Below are 22846 nucleotides of genomic sequence, written 5' to 3'. Positions count from 1 at the left end.
GACAAGCTATAGCCTGGAATATTCAAAAATATGTCGAATTGTTAAAAAACATCTCTCCATTTTAGAATATGATGAACAGTGGAAGGACATAGCATGTTCGGGTATTAAGTGCATTGCACGTAGAGCGCCAACAATAGCCCAAAAAGTTAGTCCTTCACTCTTTCTGGACACTAAATTTAGTCCACCTACTTGGTTAACGTATAAAGGAAATTTTAAATGTGGACACAAAATCTGCAAGTGCTGTAAAGTGATGTCAACAGGTAGTCCTATGCCAACAATAAATTGTATACCCTGAAACAATATATTAATTGTAACACAACATTTATGTTGGATGCACTGCTAATAGGTTAAAAACCAGAATATGTAGACACATTTCGGACATTCCTCATGTCAAAACTAGAAATGTCTCTGCGGTTAGTGCACATTATGCGGTAGTGCATGGAGGCGACATAACGGGCATGCAAGTTCAGGGATTAGAAAGGGTTAATTCCCCAATACGAGGTGGAGACCACAGAAGGAAGCTTCTAAATAGGGAATCATATTGGATCTTTTGTATGGAATCTAGTGTACCGAAAGGTCTTAATCGAAGACATGATTTGATTCTTCATTATTGATGCAATACATATGTATTTATTTGATTTTTTAGTTGTTATTTTTTAGCTATTTATATAAGATTGAATGTTTCTGCTGACTAGAGGGGGGTGTGACTTGGATAATTGCGGCCATCTGAGGGTGCCTGCAGCTATCCATTAGGTATAAAACTCTGTGTGAACACAGTCTTCTTGTGGTCATGATTAAGGATCAGCATTAAAGGTATCCGAAATGCATTGACATGAGCTGTTTGTATGGATTTTAATGCACTACTTTGAACAATAAAGCTGCCACGTTTGATATGAAGCTGGATTATCCTTCCTTTGTTCCACATGAAAGTGAATGGGTCCGCATCCGAGCCGCCAAAACTATGGCTCGGATGCGGACCAAAACAACGGCCGTGTGCATATAGCCTTAACTAACCTGAAAACCTGCTCATTTTTCTCCTGAAAATTCTCCTCCAGAGGAATTACTGTGAATTGTTGGCCATCAAGTGGGCCTTACAAGGGTGGTGTCACTTCTTGGAGGGGGCTTGAAGGGTTAAAAAGAATTAGCTGTATAATCTGTATGAAGGACAGGAGGTTGGGTGACATCATATTGAAGGGTGACTGTATACACATTTACCTCCTGTCTGTATAAGGAAAAGTTTCTAGTCAGCATTATTATAACAAGAGCTGCCTGTCTGTAGAAGGAACTGCTACTATTGTAATGAGAGCTGCAGCTATTCTTGTATGTATGCATGGATGTATATAAGGCCCAGTATGACAAGCAATAAATAGAACTGTTACTGACATCATACTGCATTTGTCACTGACAAGTTCTCCAGACGTCTATCTTCGGGGACAAAGGAAGGAATCAAGGTGCATTGAGAAGGAAATTACACTTTCAGTTGGGAGCTCGTCCGTGGAATAGAAAATACGGGAATTCGGTAAGTAACGGAACATTCCTGTCTAACGACTGGGGACATTCCGATACTTTCCGTAAAATTTTCTGTTGCTTCTATTTTGAATCCGCTTTAGACACTCTGAAAGATATGGTAGCTATCTTTAGGCAAGATAGAATGAAAGTGATGATATCTATCTTTAGGCCCATTCCTGTACAACACCATCTCTGTGTTGTCCTGTCTGTGTGTCTGTCTTGCACTGTAGCAGAGTAGGAAACGTCGACTAGTTGCGGACTTGCTGCCTAGGGCTTGCACTGCAAGTAGGCAGGGAAAGAGGGCGGAGTTCCAGTTAGGGCTCACTGTCCGAGTGCTCCTGCCTACTGTGCTAATCCCTTATACTGGTGCTTTCACTTCCCTCCACCTCCAATACTGCCTTAATCCTGCTACATTAATCCCAGGTGATTCCTGCTACATTAATCCCACCCTGGTTTTGTTTTTAAAGTGGCTATGTCACCAGGATCAGCCCTATTAAACCAGACATACTGGTTGGTAGGGCTCATCACACTGATTAAAACAATACTTTTTACAATTTCTTTTGCCTGTATGCTAAATAGCTGCAGAGAAATCTGTGTTTTTTCATATGCAAATGAGAAGTTGGAGCACCAGGAGGCGGGGCTGAATCCCACACCCCCTGTGCTCTGAACATTCCCCCACCCCTATTTGTCAGAGTAGGTCCCACTCCAAGAGGCAACCTTGATGTGGTGAGTAGTGATGAGCGGCAGGTACCATATTCGATTTAGCTATCGCGATTATTATGCGATTTAAATAATCGCGTATTGCGATTTTAACTTAAGGCTACTTTCCTATTGGTTTGATATCTAGAATTAGTGAAGATGACAAATATGACGAATGTATTCGTCATATTCCTCAAAACGAAGATAACGAAGTATTCTACATCTTCGTTTTAGCTACCTATTCGTCAACTTTGCTAATTCTAGCAATCAAATAGGAAAGTTGACTATAGAGACAGCTAAGTTTAATTCGCTATGCGATTATATTACTTTGCTTTTTTTTAAAAAATGTAATAGTTAAATACTTGATTATTAGGATTCTATTTATAAAAAAAAAGCAAAGTAATATAATCGCATAGCGAATTAAACACAGCTGTCTCTATAGTCAACCTTCCTATTTGATTGCTAGAATTAGCGAAGTTGACAAATAGGTAGCTAAAACAAAGATGGAGAATACTTTGTTATCTTCGTTTTGAGGAATATGACGAATACATTCGTCATATTCGCTAATTCTACCAAGCCAACCATAGTAAACCAGGTCCAAGTTGAAATAGCAATTCGATTAATTCAAGTTATAATAATGGAATTTCGATTTCAACTTAGCACTGCTATATTCCATATTAGGCTAGAATTAATAAATATGGAATATAGCAGTGCTAAGTTGAAATCGCAATTCGATTATTATAACTTGAATTAATCGAATTGCTATTTCAACTTGGACCTGGTTTACTATGGTTGGCTTTGTAGAATTAGTGAATATGACGAATGTATTCGTCATATTCCTCAAAACGAAGATAAAAAAGTATTCTCCATCTTCGTTTTAGCTCCATATTCGTCAACTGCTAATTCTAGCAATCAAATAGGAAGGTTGACTATAGAGACAGCTGTGTTTAATTCGCTATGTGATTATATTACTTTGCTTTTTTTTTTTTTATAAATAGAATCATTATAATAATCAAGTATTTAACTATTCAATTAAAAAAAAAAAAAGCAGTAATATAATCGCATAGCGAATTAAACTTAGCTGTCTCTATAGTCAACTTTTCTATTTGCTAGAATTAGCGTAGTTGACGAATATGGAGCTAAAACGAATATGGAGAATACTTTGTTATCTTCGTTTTGAGGAATATGACGAATACATTCGTCATATTCGCTAATTCTACCAAGCCAACCATAGTAAACCAGGTCCAAGTTGAAATAGCAATTCGATTAATTCAAGTTATAATAATCGAATTTCGATTTCAGCTTAGCACTGCTATATTCCATATTAGGCTAGAATTAACGAATATGGAATATAGCAGTGCTAAGTTGAAATCTAAATTCGATTATTATAACTTGAATTAATCGAATTGCGATTTCAACGTAATTCTCAAATCCGACAGTACATTCTGGTATGGAGACGTTCCCATGGTGATGGGGACGCTCCATGAGCACGGAAGTCGTTAGAAGCGGCAACGGGCACTGACTGGAGCAGCCAGGAATCCTAAGGACAGGTAAAACTACTTTTGGGAAGTGGGAAAGAAAAAAATATAATAAAAAAAAAAAAAAAAAAAGAAGATTCGAAATATCGAATTTATAGCACTATATTCGAAATATTCGCGAATTAGCGAAGTGCTGATATTCGAATTTTAATATTCGAATATTCGCGCTCAACACTAGTGGTGAGTGGGCTTATGCCTTTTGATCAAAATGTACACTAATGCCTCTTGTACAGCATGCAGTATAGGGGGTTGTACACTTAATATTGCGCTGAGAAGCAAGTTTATTTAGATCTAAGCATAGCATTGTGGATGTGCGATCTAGTTCTGTTTTTCTCCCGATCAGCGGCAGGGTCCGGCAGTCACTGATAGCTGGACCCCTGCTGCATGCGCCGTCATCGGTGAAATCCCCAATGCCGGCACATTAACCCCTGCACAGCCGTGGTCAGCACTGACCACGGCATGTGCGATGTCCGTGCAGGGAAGAAACAGCCATCAGGTCCTCGCGCTGCTGTGACAGGGACCCGATGGCATGGAAGGCAGCACGATGCTGCCTTCCGGGAGAGCCTGTAAGATACAGCCCCCTGGATCTAACAGGCAATAACCTGCTCTATAAAAATATCACATGACCTAACCCCTCAGGTGAACACCGTAAAAAAATTAAATAAAAACGTTTTTTTGTCACCTTACATCACAAAAAGTGTAATAGCAAGCGATCAAAAAGTCATATGCACCCCCTATAATAGTACCAAACAAACCGTCATTTCATCCCGAAAAAAATGAGCCCCTACACAAGACAGTCGCCCAAAAAATAAAAAACACTACGGCTTTCAAAATGTGTAGACACAAAAATCTATTTTTTTCAGAAATACTTTGTTATGTAAAACTGAAACAAAGAACCAAAAAAAGGTTCATATTTGGTATTGTCTCATCCATAACAAACTGCTCTATAAAAATACCACATGATCAAACCTGTCAGATGAATGTTGTAAATAACAAAAAAAATAAAACAGTGCCAAAACAGCTATTTTTTCTTACCTTGCCTCACAAAAAGTGTAATATAGAGCAACCAAAAATCAGATGTACCCTAAAATAGTACCAACAAAACTGCCACCTTATCCCATAGTTTCCAAAATGGGTTCACTTTTTTGGAGTTTCTACTCTAGGGGTGCATCAGGGGGGCTTCAAATGGGACATGGTGTCAAAAAAACTGTGCATACGAGGGGAATGACGAAGGAATTCGTGCATTCCAAAACGCGTTGAAAGGAATTGTGGACCCAAGAGTCATCCGGAGGAGTGTGTGACGTCACTCTAAAGGTCCATTCTCTAGTGATTACTTGCCTGGCTTCCCCTTGTGTGCGCAAGCTGCCGGCCGGGGCTGCGTGTTTCTGAGGGTGGAAGCTGAAGTCTCTATTCTGCAAGCACAACTTAAAACCGAGTGAGACTCGAACTATACCACCAATGGCAAGTATAAGATACTTTTTACTTTTGGATAAGAGTATGCTTTGACCAGCACGGGTACTTTTTACTATACTTTGAGTGTCCATAATTAGGGGCAGTGGCAGGAACCCCTTAAAATATGTACCCAGCAGCGGCCATTAGTAATTACATAGAGCATACCGGTATATTAGAGCGGCAGCGCGAGTGTCATTACCAATTTATAGATTGAATTTACAAACTTGTTTCTCTCATAAGAGGCTTTCTGAATTTCTGAGACCTAATCTGAACATCAGTTGTCACAATAAAGCTCACCCAAATTGCATTTAATTTTATAGAGCGCTGTGCTTTCTTCTACATAAGCTGTGGGTACCTTCCCTTAATCAAGCATCTTTTCTTGGTATCCCTTGAGTGCAACCCATGCCTTTCATAATCAATTTGGATGTATTGTGTCACAACAATGAATTCTTTACAGCCGTCATACTCCATAATTTCATGTATAGATTTGTGTATACAATTTAGGCACAATAATATAGCTTGTGTTGACTATTTTTTGTTTACTTTTATCGTTTGTAAATTTTTAGCTTATTTTTGTGTGGGGCCTTATTGTATGTAGATAGATTTGGGTTCTTATGGTGTTGCCCCCATACAATATGTTAAATCATTAGGTTTATTTCATTGGAGGTGTATATATTGGTCATGAAATAAACGTGAATGACTTGTTAGAGAAAGTTGAAAAGCAATAAATTATCTGATTATTTACAAGTTTAAATGATTCTCATCTCTATTTTTTATAGTTCAGAAACCGGGTGGAACACAGCTTAAACTTCTTATGACTTTCCCAAATTATGGCCAGGCGTTATTCAAACCTATGAAGTGAGTATTAAAGTGGTTTTGTGGTTTCTAGATATTAATGTCCTATCTTCAGGATAGGTCATCAATATCAGATCAGAGGGGGTCTGACAACCAGCACCCCCACCAATCAGCTGATTTTGTCAGCTACTGGCAGTGGAAACCACACAGTGAACAGAGCCGGAGGCAGAAAACTCCATTCAATGTCCAGTGGTCGTGTCGGCTTACTGCAGCTCTGCTCCATTTTACTGCTGAGTTGCAGTAAGTTAGCACAGCTACTACACAGTGGATGGAGCTTTTTGCTTCTGGCTGAAAACAGCGACTAAAAACAGCTGATCGGTGGGTATGCTGAGTGTCGGACCTCTGTCAATCTGATATTGATGTCCTGTTCTAGAGATAGGTCATTAATATCTAGAAATCGGAAAACCCCTTTAAACAGACATCACCGCAATAAAAATCTTCTTAGTATTATTCAGCCAATAGATTGTCCTATCTCGACAGGTGAATGAATGTTGTAATGTATCATAAAACAAAGGTTACAAACAGTAATGGCATATCCTAGGTAAAACTGAGAAAAGCTCAAATGAGCCCACCAGATACCCCCTTACAATTTCTTCTCCTTATTTCTGTGAGTTGCACCAGTGAAATTGATAACAGTTTGTATAGGAATCAAGCTTGCATTCAGTAACATTTTAAACAAAACATTTTTATTTTGCAGACAGGAGCGTGATCAAGAGACTCCTCCAGATTTCTTTTACTTCTCAGATTTTGAGAGGCACAATGCAGAAATAGCAGCATTTCACTTGGACAGGTACAAGACTAAAATAATATAATGTAATACTAATGTCCATAAAATCAAAAAGTTATAGCACAACAAAATACATAATATCGGATCAGAGACGTTGTGTCCATCAGCACAAAGCTGACACATTCTCAACAGCAGTTAATAAGTAGAATCTTAAATGGTTTTCACGATTAGTCTGGTTTTTAACAGATATGCTCATGTAGTTACTTACTCATGTATGTCTTCCTCATGCTTTTTCTTTTTCTATTTGGACTCTCCTGACCTGTTTTCACCATGCGAATATATCACTCTGATTTGTTTACATCCTGTATGTAGCACTTCCTGCTGTTCCAACCAAACCCATGATGCTCTTCTCCTTTCTCTGCCATGGCTCCAGCACTGCCCCTAACAAGGCCCATCTAATTCATAGCTCCTCCCACCTGGCTAGTTACATAGACACGCCTCTATCGCTGCCCCTAACAACACCGCTAGTTTATAGCTTTTCCCATCCAGAAAGTTTTACAGACACTCATCTATCATTGCCCCTAATAACACCCAGCTAATTTATAGCTCCTCCCACCCAGATAGTTACATAGACAATCCCCTATGGACATAGCATCACAGGAAAAAAGAAGGAGCTGCATGGACATGGTCATGTAACCACAGCCCAGAACGGAAGATAGGAGCATTAAAGGTAAAAGAAATACATTACAAAATTACAGCGACTTTTATAAATTAATATTTTAAAGGATGTTAAGACATTCTGGGAAAACCCCTTTAAAGTAAACCTCTCACCATAAAAATGCAGGCCATTCAGCAGGCAGCATGTTAAAGGGCATCAGTCAGCAGCTTTGTACCTATGGCTGACCTGTTACATGTGCACTTGGCAGCTGAAGGCATCTGTGTTGGTCCCATGTTCATGTGTGTCTGCATTGCTGAGAAAAATAAAGCCTCAATATATGCAAATGAGGCTCTAGAAGCAATGAGGGCGTTGTCATTACATCTAGAGGCTCAGCTCTCTCCGCAACTGCCACGCCCTGTCTACTTTGACAGGCTTAGGCACTGAAAACATAATCACACCTGGCCCTGACTTCTAAAGTGGAGGGGGTGCAGCAGTTGCAGAAAGAGAGTCTCTAGGAGTAGTGCCAACACCCAGTTGCTCCTAGAGGCTCATTGCCATGTATTAAAATTTAATTTTTCTCAGCAATGCGGGGACATATGAACATGGGACCAATACAGATGCTTTCACTTTCCGAGCCTGACTGTATAATTCAAGCAGCACTGTATATCCAGGAGAAGACAACATGCCAGTGTCTGTGACCCAGATCCTGATATTTTTGATGATGATGTAGTCTTGTGTACACGCAGTCTTACCCTTAGGGCCTCGATGCGCTTAGCTGGCTTATTCAACAAGGGAGGAAAAGAAGAAGGCATGACACTTTGCCATGGGCCGCAAAGGCCTAGAGAATAAGGCACCTATTCCAGAGACAATTTCCTAGCACTTATCAAATGGAAAATCAAGAAAAAGGGAGAGAAGGTAGGGGGATCTCAAGGTTCAAAGGGTTCGGACGAGATATAGCGAATGTGAAGAGAACAAAATTAATAAACGTGAGGAAAAGGTATCTTTAAAATAGAAGGGACATTACCATAAGAGGGAAGGGGGGGGGGGAGACAGGGAATCAGGCCTGAGAACTAGGGAAAGAAGATGGACACCTCCTAGTAAAACCCTAAACAAAATCCTGACTGACTACCAGTATGAACAGACCCCAGAGGTAGGTGTGTTCATACGCAGGAATACCTAGAGTCCTATCTAGCCCTATAGGACCCTGGTACTAATGGCAGGGACGAGACTACCTGTTCCTCCAAAAGGAAGGACGAACAGGAGTCTCCTTCATGCCTAATACAAACAATAGGGAAATGCAACACACAGAACCCAAACAAAATACAAAAAGGGAAAGGAAAGACTTAACTTCAAAGGGGCTATGGAAACACCAGGAACTCCGCCAAGATCCACACACCAGCTATCCACAACTGAAACTGAAGCTATAAACAGCATTGTGGGAGAAGCAACAATAAATAAGGAAGGTTAAATGACCACATTAGCAACACCTGAGGCAAGGGGTGTGGCCATTACCAGAAACAACACAGACGCCTATTGATCCACAAGAAAAACCTGTCAGATTAAACCACGTCTTGCCAGTCTCACCGATCTCCTTCCACCTGTCGCAGGAACGTCCATGACACAAATACACAGAGAGGTGTTATCATTCGCTTAAAGAGGTTGTGTCACTTCAGCAAATAGCATTTATTATATAGAGAAAGTTAATACAAGGCACTTACTATTGCGCACTATGTGCACTCCCAGCCAGAGGTTGTCGCTTTTTCCTATAGTGTGCAAGCACAATCACCACTGATGGATTGCAGGGTGGTCGCAACCATGGAAACGAGCAGTTTATAATGTGATGGAAAAATGAATCCAGCCAGCAAAGGAAGCAATATGGACAATCACAATATATTAGTAAGTGCCCTGTATTAACTTTCTCTACTTGATTAATGCCACTTGCTGAAGAGACACAACCCATTTAAGGCCCCATGCAGATAACCATATTTTGCGATTTGCAAATTGCAGATCCACAAATTATGGATACCGTCCGTGTTGCATCCGTATATTTTTGCAGACTCATCGACCTCAATTGGTCCTGTGGTCAGCATTTTGCGGCCAAGTACAGGACATGTTCTATCTCGTTGTGGAATGCTGAAAGCACACAGAACATCCGTGTGCTTTCCATATCCATATGTCCGTTTCGCAAAAAGATAGAATATGAGGAACATTTATTAAGCCCTTTACGCCACTATTGTGGTGTAAAAAAGTTGCACATTATGGCGCATGCCATATGTGCACCATAATTTGCCACTTTTCAGGCTTCTCGCCAGTTTTCTGAAGTGGCGAGGGGGAATGGCGTGGCTTTGTGGGAGGGGCGAGGCTTTGCACGGCCTGCTGAATTTGTTATAACTTTCGCCAGAGAGTGGTGGAAGTTATAGCTGAAGTCTATGCCACCCTGTAGCTGGCACAGATTTCATAATATAAAGCAAAAGTCTGGCAGCACTAAATCCAAACTCAAACAAAAAAGGTGCATAACTGAGGGGACTAGACTAATGCCCAGTATACAAAATAGCAAAAAGGCAGCACTCCAAAATCAGTAAAAATTAAAAAACACTTTTATTCATTTGGATATGTTGACGTTTTGGCTCAAATATATATATATATATATATATACATACACACACTGTAAAAGCGAGCAGCACTCCAACACATAATAAAGTGAAAAAAAGAACGTTTATTCACCCATATGGTGTGGCGACATTTCGGCTGTATACCAGAGCCTTTCTTAAGCAACTGCTTGAGAAAGGCTCTGGTATAGAGCTGAAACGTCGCTACACCATATGGATGAATAAACTTTATTTTTTTCACTTTATTATGTGTTGGAGTGCTGCTCGCTTTTACCGTTTATATATTGGGTAAGCTTGTCCCCATTGAGCGTGCACCCGTTTTTGATTTGCCATTTTTTCAATTTATGTCGGTGCTGCCTTTCTTTTCTTTGTATATATGTGTATATATATATATATATATATATATATATATAAAGTGCATGTGCATTGAATCATAAATCAACACATAATTAAATACAAAAAAAATGAAATAAAGTGCCAGACATGTATTAATACTTTTGAACACATGATTGTCATATCCCTATACATAATACAGTGAGTGCACCAAATCATATAATCCCATGATTAATATTTATTACAAAACATGATTGCACCTGTAGACTTCATATTCAAATGATTATTCAATGAATAGATCAAAAGATTAGGCTCACCAGGGGACAAACAGCATGTATGCACGCCGATATCAGTGTTCACCTAGCGCCAATGTGCTGCTGCGTATGTCCAGGAAAGATAGAGGAGTCAGAGGAAAGCCAAAATGTATTGAGCATGTCTGACATGCGTTCTCCCACTCAGGAATGGGCAGCAGCGATCTTGGAAAGGGGAAACAAGAGGGCAAATTGCTCAGTAGTCAGTAATAACTAACATGCGCCCTGGCTGTTACTGTGGCACTAACACCCTATTGAAAAAGGGCAAAAATGCCGGTTGAGCAATTAGAAAGGGCTGGCATATATTCACTTGAAACTGAATGCAGTTTGAAGTATGTGAAGTAATGCTGGATACTTAGGTTTTTAAGTCAACCAGGAACAGAGGGGTCTCCTCATTTAAATAGTAACGGTGTGGGGGGCAGAGTCTGGCAGCCGAGCAGGATGCACGCAGAATAAAGAGCTCCGCTGCAGACCAAGCTAGAGCGAGCGAAATACAGCTATTATCAAAGCAAAAATGGGCAAACTTACAAGAGAAAGGGGTAATGAAACTCTGGGCAGACCAAAAATGTCATCCAGCCAAAGCGACATGGTTAGATTTTTTAAGAAACCGGAGGTGAGAAGTGAAACCAAGATGGCGACGGCTCGGCGCACAGCCCTCATGGCGGGAGGAGAGGCAGATTCCGACAGAGACAGAGACAGCAAGCAAGATGATGCGGCCTCTCCTGATGATTTGCCAATCTCCAGAGCATTTATGAAGGAACTGCTTAATGTAGCTCTGGAATCTATACGTCAAGACATCAAAGAAATAAAGCAAGACATGTGGCAACTAGGCTCCAGAGTCGAGGTATTGGAAGCCGCCCAAAACGCCACTACCGAATTCGGTGAGCATGTTTCCCATAATTTAGATAGCGCCCAAGCTCATCTTAACTATGTATACTCCCTAGTCGAAGACCAGGACAATAAACGGAGAAGAAATAATATTCGGCTTAAAGGAATCCCGGAGTCCATTCGATTAGTCTGGAAGCCCTGAGACCAGCCATTGCGCAGTTTTTTGCACGCCTGGTTACAACAGAATTCCCTGAGATGTTTGAAATGGACAGAATACACTGAGCACTTAGACCACTGCCAAAGCCTTAGGAACCTCCCAGAGATGTAATTTGTCGCCTAACCAGCTTTTTAGTAAAGGAGCAAATTCTAGCTGCAGCCCGCTCCAACAAAGCAATAGAGATTGAAGGCTCAGCGGTCACTATCTTCCAAGATTTGTCACCTATGACTTTAAAGAAGAGGCGTTTCATGAAACCTCTACTAGATGTCCTGCAGAAACGCCAGATTACCTATCGATGGCTTCATCCCTTTGGTCTTTTGATTAACACCCCAAATCGCAAACATGTTATCCGCGTACATGCGGATTTACAGAAGATCTATGATGCCTTGGACATTCTTAGTCTGGACATCCCAGATTTGTGCCCTGCGCAGAATGTTGCCACGCTTCCTCCTCTACCAACGCTGGATTCCTGGCAAGTAGCCTCACCCAAACCACAGAGATCCAAGAAGATTTCGGGCCACCAAGCCACCAAACGAGATAAGAGGGACACTGAATAGTACCATTGCCTTACCTGCCTGACCAATTAGGCTTCACTACTACTCCCTCGCTGATACTCTACCTCTTCTCATTTTCTTTTTATTTCTCGTTATAACCCCCTGTATCCTCATTTTCATTTTCACCCTGTGTACTTTTATAATACTCTGTAGAGGATTCTTAATTTTTTTGTTGTTTTGTCATTGTCTTTCCCTTAGACACTATGGGTGGTGGGGGAACTGCATATGTTTTTTTTTTTCTCTTTCTTTTTTTTGCCGAGCACGCCACCTAACACCTGTGGTCTGTATTGCACTTTATGTCTCAAAACACTATGTACCCACAAATTAATGCTCGCTCTGGATATTGGTCTACCATGTATAGACCGCCTCCCAGGGTTTACTGATACTGGAGCCTGATTTGCTGCGACCTACAAGGTTCTCTTCTTTTGTTGAATGTTGTACTTTTTGTAATGATTTTTTTCCCCTACCTCTTTGGCCTCTTTCACACGAACGTGTGTGCTCCGTGGCCGTATTGCGGACCGCATTTGCGGATCCGCAATACACGGACGCCGTTCCGTGGGCATTCTGCATCACGGATGCGGACCCATTCAGTTGAATAGGTCCGCAAATCCGGAGATGTGGAATGGTGCGAAACGTAAGCACAGAATGGAACCCTACAGAAGCACTACGGAGTGCTTCCGTGGGGTTTCGTCCCGTACTATCGTTCCGCAAAAAGATAGAACATGTCCTATCTTTTTGCGGAACGGGCAGATCGCAGACCCATTAAAGTGAATGGGTCCACGATCCTCTGCGGCTGCCCCACAGTTGGTGTTCGTGCATTGCGGCCCGCAATTTGCGGGCCCCACCACGGCCACGGGGCGCACACGTCTTCCCTTCCCCCATGAGCAAATAATGATCTTTTATGTTTTTCTTTATGGCTAATTTGTAGGTATGTACCTTTAATGTTAGAGGCCCTAACGCTCCGACGAAAAGGAGACAAATCTACCACTTTCTACACAAAAAGAAAGTACAGGGTGGGCCATTTATATGGATACACCTTAATAAAATGGGAATGGTTGGTGATATTAACTTCCTGTTTGTGGCACATTAGTATATGTGAGGGGAGAAACTTTTCAAGATGGGTGGTGACCATGGCGGCCATTTTGAAGTTGGCCATTTTGAATCCAACTTTTGTTTTTTCAATAGGAAGAGGGTCATGTGACACATCAAACTTATTGGGAATTTCACAAGAAAAACAATGGTGTGCTTGGTTTCAATGTTACTTTATTCTTTCATGAGTTATTTACAAGTTTCTGACCACTTATAAAATGTGTTCAATGTGCTGCCCATTGTGTTGGATTGTCAATGCAACCCTCTTCTCCCACTCTTCACACACTGATAGCAACACCGCAGGAGAAATGCTAGCACAGGCTTCCAGTATCTATAGTTTCAGGTGCTGCACATCTCGTATCTTTACAGCATAGACAATTGCCTTCAGATGACCCCAAAGATAAAAGTCTAAGGGGGTCAGATCGGGAGACCTTGGGGGCCATTCAACTGGCCCACAACGACCAATCCACTTTCCAGGAAACTGTTCATCTAGGAATGCTCGGACCTGACACCCATAATGTGGTGGTGCACCATCTTGCTGGAAAAACTCAGGGAACATGCCAGCTTCAGTGCATAAAGAGGGAAACACATCATCATGTAGCAATTTCGCAAATCCAGTGGCCTTGAGGTTTCCATTGATGAAGAATGGCCCCACTATCTTTGTACCCCATATACCACACCATACCATCAATGGTGCAGCACCTGAAACTAAGGATACTGGAAGCCTGTGCTAGCATTTCTCCTGCGGTGTTGCTATCAGTGTGTGAAGAGTGGGAGAAGAGGGTTGCATTGACAATCCAACACAATGGGCAGCACATTGAACACATTTTATAAGTGGTCAGAAACTTGTAAATAACTCATGAAAGAATAAAGTTACGTTAAAACCAAGCACACCATTGTTTTTTGTGTGAAATTCCCAATAAGTTTGATGTGTCACATGACCCTCTTCCTATTGAAAAAACAAAAGTTGGATTCAAAATGTCCGACTTCAAAATGGCCACCATGGTCACCACCCATCTTGAAAAGTTTCCCCCCTCACATATACTAATGTGCCACAAACAGGAAGTTAATATGACCAACCATTCCCATTTTATTAAGGTGTATCCATATAAATGGCCCACCCTGTAGACATACTGCAAAAAACTTGCTATCACATTAGTGCTGATTGAGAGAGCAGCAGGAGTGGATCGCAAGCCATCCATCATACCTTTACAGTGATTAGCATGTTATTGTATTCGATTTGAAATCTACATTGAGGCCCTTGGGTTTCAACGTGTTTAATCTAAAGATCCATTGGAGCTCTTTTTTATTCAAAATATCAGATCTATTGCCACCCCTCCTCAATGGGGGGTCATGGGAACCGCAGCTAATGTTCACTATGTTTGTGATCAGAGAATTGTTTAGGCACTGGTAAATCCTGACGCTTCTTGCGAATAGTGTAACAAACCGTATCCACATGGGTGAATAAAAGTATTTTTTTTAATTTTTACTGATTATGGAGTTCTGCCTTTTTGCTATTTTGGCATAGACTTCAGTTTCTGGTGCACGGTAGTGCAGAGATGTGCCTGATTTGTTAAGAGGCTCATCAATTAGGCTCATCTTACGCCAGTGCAGAGAGATCAAGACTTTGTGGATGCGCTAGTCTTGATGAAGTCAATAGATCTGCAAAAAAAAAATGCAGATGGCATACAAACTGTATCCTTATTTTGCGAATCCACAAAACGGATATGGTCATGTGCATGTCATTGTTGCACAAAGAAGTAAGACTTTTTGTGATTTAACTTTGTTCTCTTCACTTTGGAAAGTGGGCATGGTTAGCTATGTTAAGTAGGTGAACACCGGATTTATCAACTGTGTATTTTTTTGTATATAGTAGCAAAAAATGCACAACCTTACTAAATTTCCAGTAGGGGTAAATTATGGCACCTCATCTTGAAAGCAAAAGTTACTTCAAAAATTCCCCTTATGATAAATTCTCCTCATGATAAATTCCTCTATTGACCTCATGTGTATTCTGCATTTAAAAGTAGCCCTAACCCAAATGTGTATTCTTTCTTACTGTACCTATGTATTCTCTGACACTACATGGGCCTAGATTTACTAAGGGCTCATGCACACGACCGTTGTTTTGCAGTCTGCAAAACACATTTACCTGCCATGTGCATTCTGCATTTTGTGGGACAGAACAGCCAGCCCATAATAGAGCAGTCCTATTCTTGTCCGTAATGCGGTCAATAATAGGACTTGCGGACATATGGACACAGAATGCACACAGAGTCAATTTAGTTTTTTTGCAGTCCCATTGAAGTGAATGGTTCCACATACGGGCCGAAAAAAAGAAAACGGACACAGACAAAAATATGTTTGTGTTCGTGAGCCCTAATCCTGCCTAAATGTAGACAAGCAGTCTATACCTGCACCAGATGTATCACAGGGCCCAGGCAGGATAATACATCTGGTGCAGGGATAGACACTTGTCTCTGACTCCATACCAACTATTGGTTGGCTTACTTTGAGACCGATTTTTATGCCAGAACTGTGATGCAATTTTTATTCATTAAAGGATCCTGGATTTTCGTCGGATTCCACCGGCTGTTGGACGTTTGATCAATATCACCAAGGATGTCAGAGATATTACCACAGACAAGAAACTGTTCAAAACCTTCTATATCTCACCAGGTAGGTTTGTCATTGACCAGCATCAGTATGTGAAGATGTCATGCTTGGCAAACAAACAAAGAGTAATCGATACTGAACGTTTACTGTAAAATGTTTTAAACTTTCCAATACAATGAATATTCCTTATTTACACAGTGATTTTGTAATGGTACAGTTTAGGCCATACATTTCCAGGAATATCCTAAAATCTTAAATCTAAAAAGCTGGGACATAGAAAGCATATTTCACACAGAGACTACAATAGTACCAGAAAAGTGTATCCCAAAAAAACATGTCAGCATCATGTTTGCATGTTTATTTACATTGAACATAGGTCCAAAATGTGTGTTTTTTAACCCCTTAAGGATCCTGCCATATTTCACCTTAAGGACCAGGCCATTTTTTGCAAATCTGACATGTGTCACTTTATGTGGTGATAACTTTAAAACGCTTTTACTTATCCAGGCCATTCTGAGACTGTTTTCTTGTCACATATTGTACTTCATGACAGTGGTAATATTGAGTAAAAAAAAATCTTTTTTATTTATGAAAATTTGCTAATTTACCAAAAAATGAAAAATTTGCAAATTTGCAAATTTTAATTTCTCTACTTTTATAATAGATAGTAATACCTCTAAAAATAGTTATTACTTTACATTCCCCATACGGATGTAGCATGGTTAGCACTCCTTTTTTCTGAGATTTCTGAGTTTGGTTATCTAATCTAAGCAAACACCTTCAATTGCTTTTGTCTCAAGATAATGAAATGAGTTAAGAAATTTGAGTTAACAGCGGGAGTGATAACCATGGTACATCTACCTCATGTTTGGATCATTTTGTGAATGCCATTTTATTTTTTGGGGTCATTAGAAGGCTTAGAAGTTTAGAAGCAAATCTTGAAATTTTTCAGAAAATTTCCAAAACCTACTTTTGAAGGACCAGTTCAGGTCTGAAGTCACTTTGTGAGGCTTACATAATAGAAACCACCCAAAAATGACCCCATTTTAGAAACTACACCCCTCAAGGTTTTCAAAACTGATTTTACAAACTTTGTTAACCCTTTATGTATTTCACAAGAATTAATGGAAAATGGAGATTAAATGTCAGAATTTCACTTTTTTGGCATATTTTCCATTTTAATCCCCCTTTTCCAGTAACAAAGCAAGGGTTAACAGCCAAACAAAACTAAAAATGTATTGCCCTGATTCTGTAGTTTACAGAAACACCCCATTTGTGATCATGAACTGCTGTACGGGCACACGGCAGGGCGCAGACGGTAAGGAACTCCATATGGTTTTTGGAATGCAGATTTTGCTGGACTGGTTTTTTGATACCATGTCCCATTTGAAGACCCCCTGATATATTACACTTTTTGTGAGGCAAGGTAACAAAAAATAGCTGTTTTGGCACCGTTTTTTGTTATTTACAATGTTCATCTGACAGGTTAGATCATCTGGCATTTTTATAGAGCAGGTTGTTACTGATGCGACAATACCAAATATGACTATTTTTGGTTGTTTGTTTCAGTTTTACATAATAAAGCATTTTTGAAAAAAATGATTTTATAGTGTCTCCACATTCTGAAAGCCGTTGTTTTTATTATTTTTTGGGCGACTGTCTTATATAGGGGCTCATTTTTTTCGGTATGAGATGACGGTTTAATTGGTACTATTCTGGTGCGTATGACTTTTTGATTGCTTGGTATTATACTTTTTGTGATGTAAGATGACAAAAAATGGCTTTTTTGACACACTTTTATTTCAATTTTTTTCACGGTGTTCATCTGAGGGGTAATATCATGTGATATTTTATACATCAGGCTCTTACGGACGCAGTGATACCTAATATGTAAACTTTTTTTTAATTCATTTAAGTTTTACACAATAATATTTTTGAAACAAAAAAAAATCATTTTAGTGTCTCCATAGTCTGAGAGCCATAGGGCTGTATCTCACAGGCTGTCACGGAATGCAGCCACGATGCCTAAGGAAGGCATAGGGCTGCCTTCCCTGCCATCAGATCCTTGTCACAGCAGCCCGGGGACCTGATGGGTGCTCTCTCCCTCCCTCTCTACCTCATCCAATGCAATGAATATTCCTTATTTACACAGTGATTTTGTAATGGTACAGTTTAGGCCATACAGTTCCAGGAATATCCTAAAATCTTAAACGGCTTCTGTCACCCCACTAAACTCTTTTTTTTTTTTTGTGTACTTATAATCCCTATCCTGCCATATTGCCATACATTATGTTATTAATCATTTTCGTTCAGTAGATTTAGCAAAAAACATACTTTTATGATATGCTAATTACCTTTCTACCAGCAAGTAGGGCGTCTACTTGCTGGTAGCAGCCGCAGAAAACCGCCTCCTCCTTCTGAATAGGAAGAGGGTCATGTGACACATCAAACTTATTGGGAATTTCACAAGAAAAACAATGGTGGGCTTGGTTTTAACGCAACTTTATTCTTTCATGAGTTATTTACAAGTTTCTCTTTGTTTACAGCCATTGACATGTCGCCGAGGTTAACACGTGAGGAGCGGATAGAAATTGTGTTGATGTCTGGTGAACGCAGTAACCGGGTCATTGCAGCAGATTTCAATGCAAGACAAATGGCACCCTTACAAACGCCAGCTACTGCAGCATCTCAACGAGGATGACCCAGATCGGCGCACTGAATTTTCAGAATGGGCAAAACAAAAATTGGAACAGGACCCTCAGTTTACGCAGAAGATTTTGTTCAGTGATGAGACAAACTTTTATGTGAATGGTGAAGTTAACAAACAAAACCACCGCTATTGGTCTGACACTAACCCACATTGGATAGATCCCTCCAAGACTGTTGGAACAAAATAATTGATGGTATGGTGTGGTATATGGGGTACAAAGATAGTGGGGCCATTCTTCATCAATGGAAACCTCAAGGCCACTGGATATGCGAAATTGCTACATGATGATGTGTTTCCCTCTTTATGCACTGAAGCTGGCACGTTCCCTGAGTTTTTCCAGCAAGATGGTGCACCACCACATTATGGGTGTCAGGTCCAAGCATTCCTAGATGAACAGTTTCCTGGAAAGTGGATTGGTCATCGTGGGCCAGTTGAATGGCCCCCAAGGTCTCCCGATCTGACCCCCTTAGACTTTTATCTTTGGGGTCATCTGAAGGCAATTGTCTATGCTGTGAAGATACGAGATGTGCAGCACCTGAAACTACAGATACTGGAAGCCTGTGCTAGCATTTCTCCTGCAGTGTTGCTATCAGTGTGGGAAGAGTGGGAGAAGAGGGTTGCATTGACAATCCAACACAATGGGCAGCACATTGAACACATCTTATAAGTGGTCAGAAACTTGTAAATAACTCATGAAAGAATAAAGTTACGTTAAAACCAAGCACACCATTGTTTTTCTTGTGAAATTTCCAATAAGTTTGATGTGTCACATAACCCTCTTCCTATTGAAAAAACAAAAGTTGGATTCAAAATGGCCGACTTCAAAATGGCCGCCATGATCACCAACCATCTTGAAAAGTTTCCCACCTCACATATACTAATGTGCCTCAAACAGGAAGTTAATATCACCAACCATTCCCAATTTATTAAGGTGTATCCATATAAATGGCCCATCCTGTATATTATAACATTGGGCATTACTAACCATACAGAAAAACCGCAATATGTTGTGTTTAAATCACACTCATAGTCATGTTATTTGCAGCGGAAGCGTGAGTCCATAACAGGTTTTCCAGCTGACTTGAAATCCTGATCCAACAAGACTATAAAAGATTTACCAGACGGGGGTCTCCTAACCACTGAGGAAGGAGACAGAGATCTCTGAAAAGCGTCTGGTGTATAGAGGACCCCCAGCTTAATGCTATTCATCGACATAGGATCCCCAAGGTCCTTAGGAGCGCTCCAATTATTTTCTTGATGCAGCACCTCCTGCTTCCCACAGCTGTGTGAAGCGAACCGGCATCTTCGGTCCTTGCAGCTACTCCACACTACAAAGATACTCCGAAAGGTACGAGCACTGCTGCCTCCGTGAGCACGTGGGACGCCGCGGCCACATAGACAAACAACATCAGCCTACTGTTATAAACAGAGTGTAATTATCAAGCCATCTGTATCAGAACCTATGATCGGAGTCAACTAACTGTGAGTAGCAGACATAATAATCAACCTTTTAGGTGAATTAAGAAGCCGGTCTATAGACTGAAAGTATAGGACTGTACAACGGCACCTATAATTTAGGGACACGGCAAGTGGCAAGTTCCGACACATTGATACATTTGTATTATATCTGGAAGGAAGATAGCAATCTGGAAACAATTAACCACAATATATTGAGACTATAACAAAGCTGGACAGACCTGTTGAATGAATTAACCTCTACATACCACAGTGCGGTTTTCTTATTAGTGCTGTCTTTTTGGAGGAACTATAATCTTTTGTACTAATAGTACTGTCGGATCAAAATTTACAATACTGTTGGACACGACAATGTCCATGACAGTATAGCCAACCACAGTTGACTCACTGCCGCATAATGGTCGACCATCATTCTCTTAATTTACTATTGCGGTTTTTCAGTTTTATATATCCTTTCTTATATGGTGCTTTCTTGATGATGCTTTTATTGTTGGATCGAATGCAATTATTCAGTATGGTGTAGTGTGCATAATTGCAGAACCGCTGGACACAGTTCACCATAGGAACCATACTCCCATTGCGGTTTATTATTTCTCCACTGCGATTGTACTATATAGCTGCTCATATTTTGTCATTGACACAAGTTTTTTACATTTTCTTATTTATTATAATCAGTTATTTCACTTTATACACAAAATCTAGGGGATCTACTGCTTAACCTTTTTTCTGCAGGTTACAATTTTTAATTTAAATTTTTGGCGATAGTGTAAACTACACATATTCACTTCAAATTATTATTTTTTATTTCATATTTATTTACAATATATTTATAGATTGTATCAAAAATCACGCTTGGGATTGAACCTCTATAAGGTCATTATCACACCCCGGTCATCAAATACGAAGATGTTTTGTGACACATTGCTCAGCTATTAAGTGTTTTTATACAACATTCTTTTTTAATTTGTGTACAATAAATATTTAGTACTTACTCAAACAAGTTTTGATATATATGTTTTACTTCATATGAGGTGTGCACAACCAATCTATAACTCTCTTATATTATCTAATTTATAGACAGGGTGTGTCTATACTGGCTGGAGCACCCGTTCCACATTAGCAACTAGGTGAGCCGTCACAAAATATATCTAATTCTTTTTAATCTCTACTAGTACCTTAACCTTACACCACTCGGCTAGCTTCGGTAACAGGGCCAGGCTACAGCCTACAGGCACTGCCTGTTAGTTGTTACCGAGCGAGTGCGGATTTCTGCAGGTACAAGGATACGGATTACAGTTTAGAAGAAATGTACACTCCTGTGAGCGGTCCAGTGGCGGATCCAGAGCCTGGTCTTGGGAGGGGCACTTCCAGATTCTTTTCTGTCCGCCGCTACAGAACAAGGGTGCTTATAGAACAGACTCCACAGTGTAGAGGTATACTGTACATTGTGTGGCACAGTGTAGAGGTACAGTGGGGGAAATAATTATTTGACCCCTCACTGATTTTGTAAGTTTGTCCAATGACAAAGAAATGAAAAGTCTCAGAACAGTATTATTTCAATGGTAGGTTTATTGTAACAGTGGCAGATAGCACATCAAAAGGAAAATCGAAAAAATAACTTTAAATAAAAGATAGCAACTGATTTGCATTTCATTGAGTGAAATAAGTATTTGAACCCTCTAACAAAAAAAGACTTAATACTTGGTGGAAAAACCCTTGTTTGCAAGCACAGAGGTCAAACGTTTCTTGTAATTGATGACCAAGTTTGCGCACATTTTAGGAGGAATGTTGGTCCACTCCTCTTTGCAGATCATCTCTAAATCCCTAAGGTTTCGAGGCTGTCTCTGTGCAACTCTGAGCTTGAGCTCCCTCCATAGGTTTTCGATTGGATTAAGGTCCGGAGACTGACTAGGCCACTCCATGACCTTAATGTGCTTCTTCTTGAGCCACTCCTTTGTTGCCTTTGCTGTATGTTTTGGGTCATTGTCGTGCTGGAACACCCATCCACGACCCATTTTCAGTTTCCTGGCAGAGGGAAGGAGGTTGTCGCTCAGGATTTCACGATACATGGCTCCGTCCATTTTCCCGTTTATGCGAATAAGTTGTCCTGTGCCCTTAGCAGAAAAACACCCCCAAAGCAAAATGTTTCCACCCCCATGCTTGACGATGGGGACGGTGTTTTGGGGGTCATAGGCAGCATTTTTCTTCCTCCAAACACAGCGAGTTGAGTTAATGCCAAAGAGCTCTATTTTGGTCTCATCAGACCACAGCACCTTCTCCCAGTCACTCTCTGAATCATTCAGGTGTTCATTGGCAAACTTCAGACGGGCCTGCACATGTGCCTTCCTGAGCAGGGGGACCTTGCGAGCCCTGCAGGATTTTAATCCATTGCGGTGTAATGTGTTTCCAATGGTTTTCTTGGTGACTGTGGTCCCTGCTAATTTGAGGTCATTAACTAACTCCTCCCGTGTAGTTCTAGGATGCTTTTTCACCTTTCTCAGAACCATTGACACCCCACGAGGTGAGATCTTGCGTGGAGCCCCAGAGCGAGGTCGATTGATGGTCATTTTGTGCTCCTTCCATTTTCGAACAATCGCACCAACAGTTGTCACCTTCTCTCCCAGCTTCTTGCTAATGGTTTTGTAGCCCATTCCAGCCTTGTGCA

The 22846-nt window shown here is 40.5% G+C and overlaps 1 protein-coding gene across 1 annotated transcript in view; it reads left to right on the top strand.

The window, feature by feature from the left end:
* Nucleotides 1-22846, top strand: part of LOC120979356 (extracellular serine/threonine protein kinase FAM20C-like) — a 120260-nt gene that overhangs the window by 25598 nt on the left and 71816 nt on the right. Inside the window, exons 3-5 of the mRNA XM_040408066.1 lie at nt 5978-6056; nt 6751-6843; nt 15943-16058. Of these exons, the coding sequence (XP_040264000.1) occupies nt 5978-6056; nt 6751-6843; nt 15943-16058 (288 nt within the window). The remainder of the gene's footprint in view (nt 1-5977; nt 6057-6750; nt 6844-15942; nt 16059-22846) is intronic.

Source organism: Bufo bufo, chromosome 9, assembly GCF_905171765.1.
Source record: "Bufo bufo chromosome 9, aBufBuf1.1, whole genome shotgun sequence".
In the NCBI taxonomy this organism is placed as follows: Eukaryota; Metazoa; Chordata; class Amphibia; order Anura; family Bufonidae; genus Bufo; species Bufo bufo.
The sequence above is the reverse complement of the archived record's forward strand: the minus strand, read 5'-3'. Positions and strand labels throughout refer to the sequence as shown.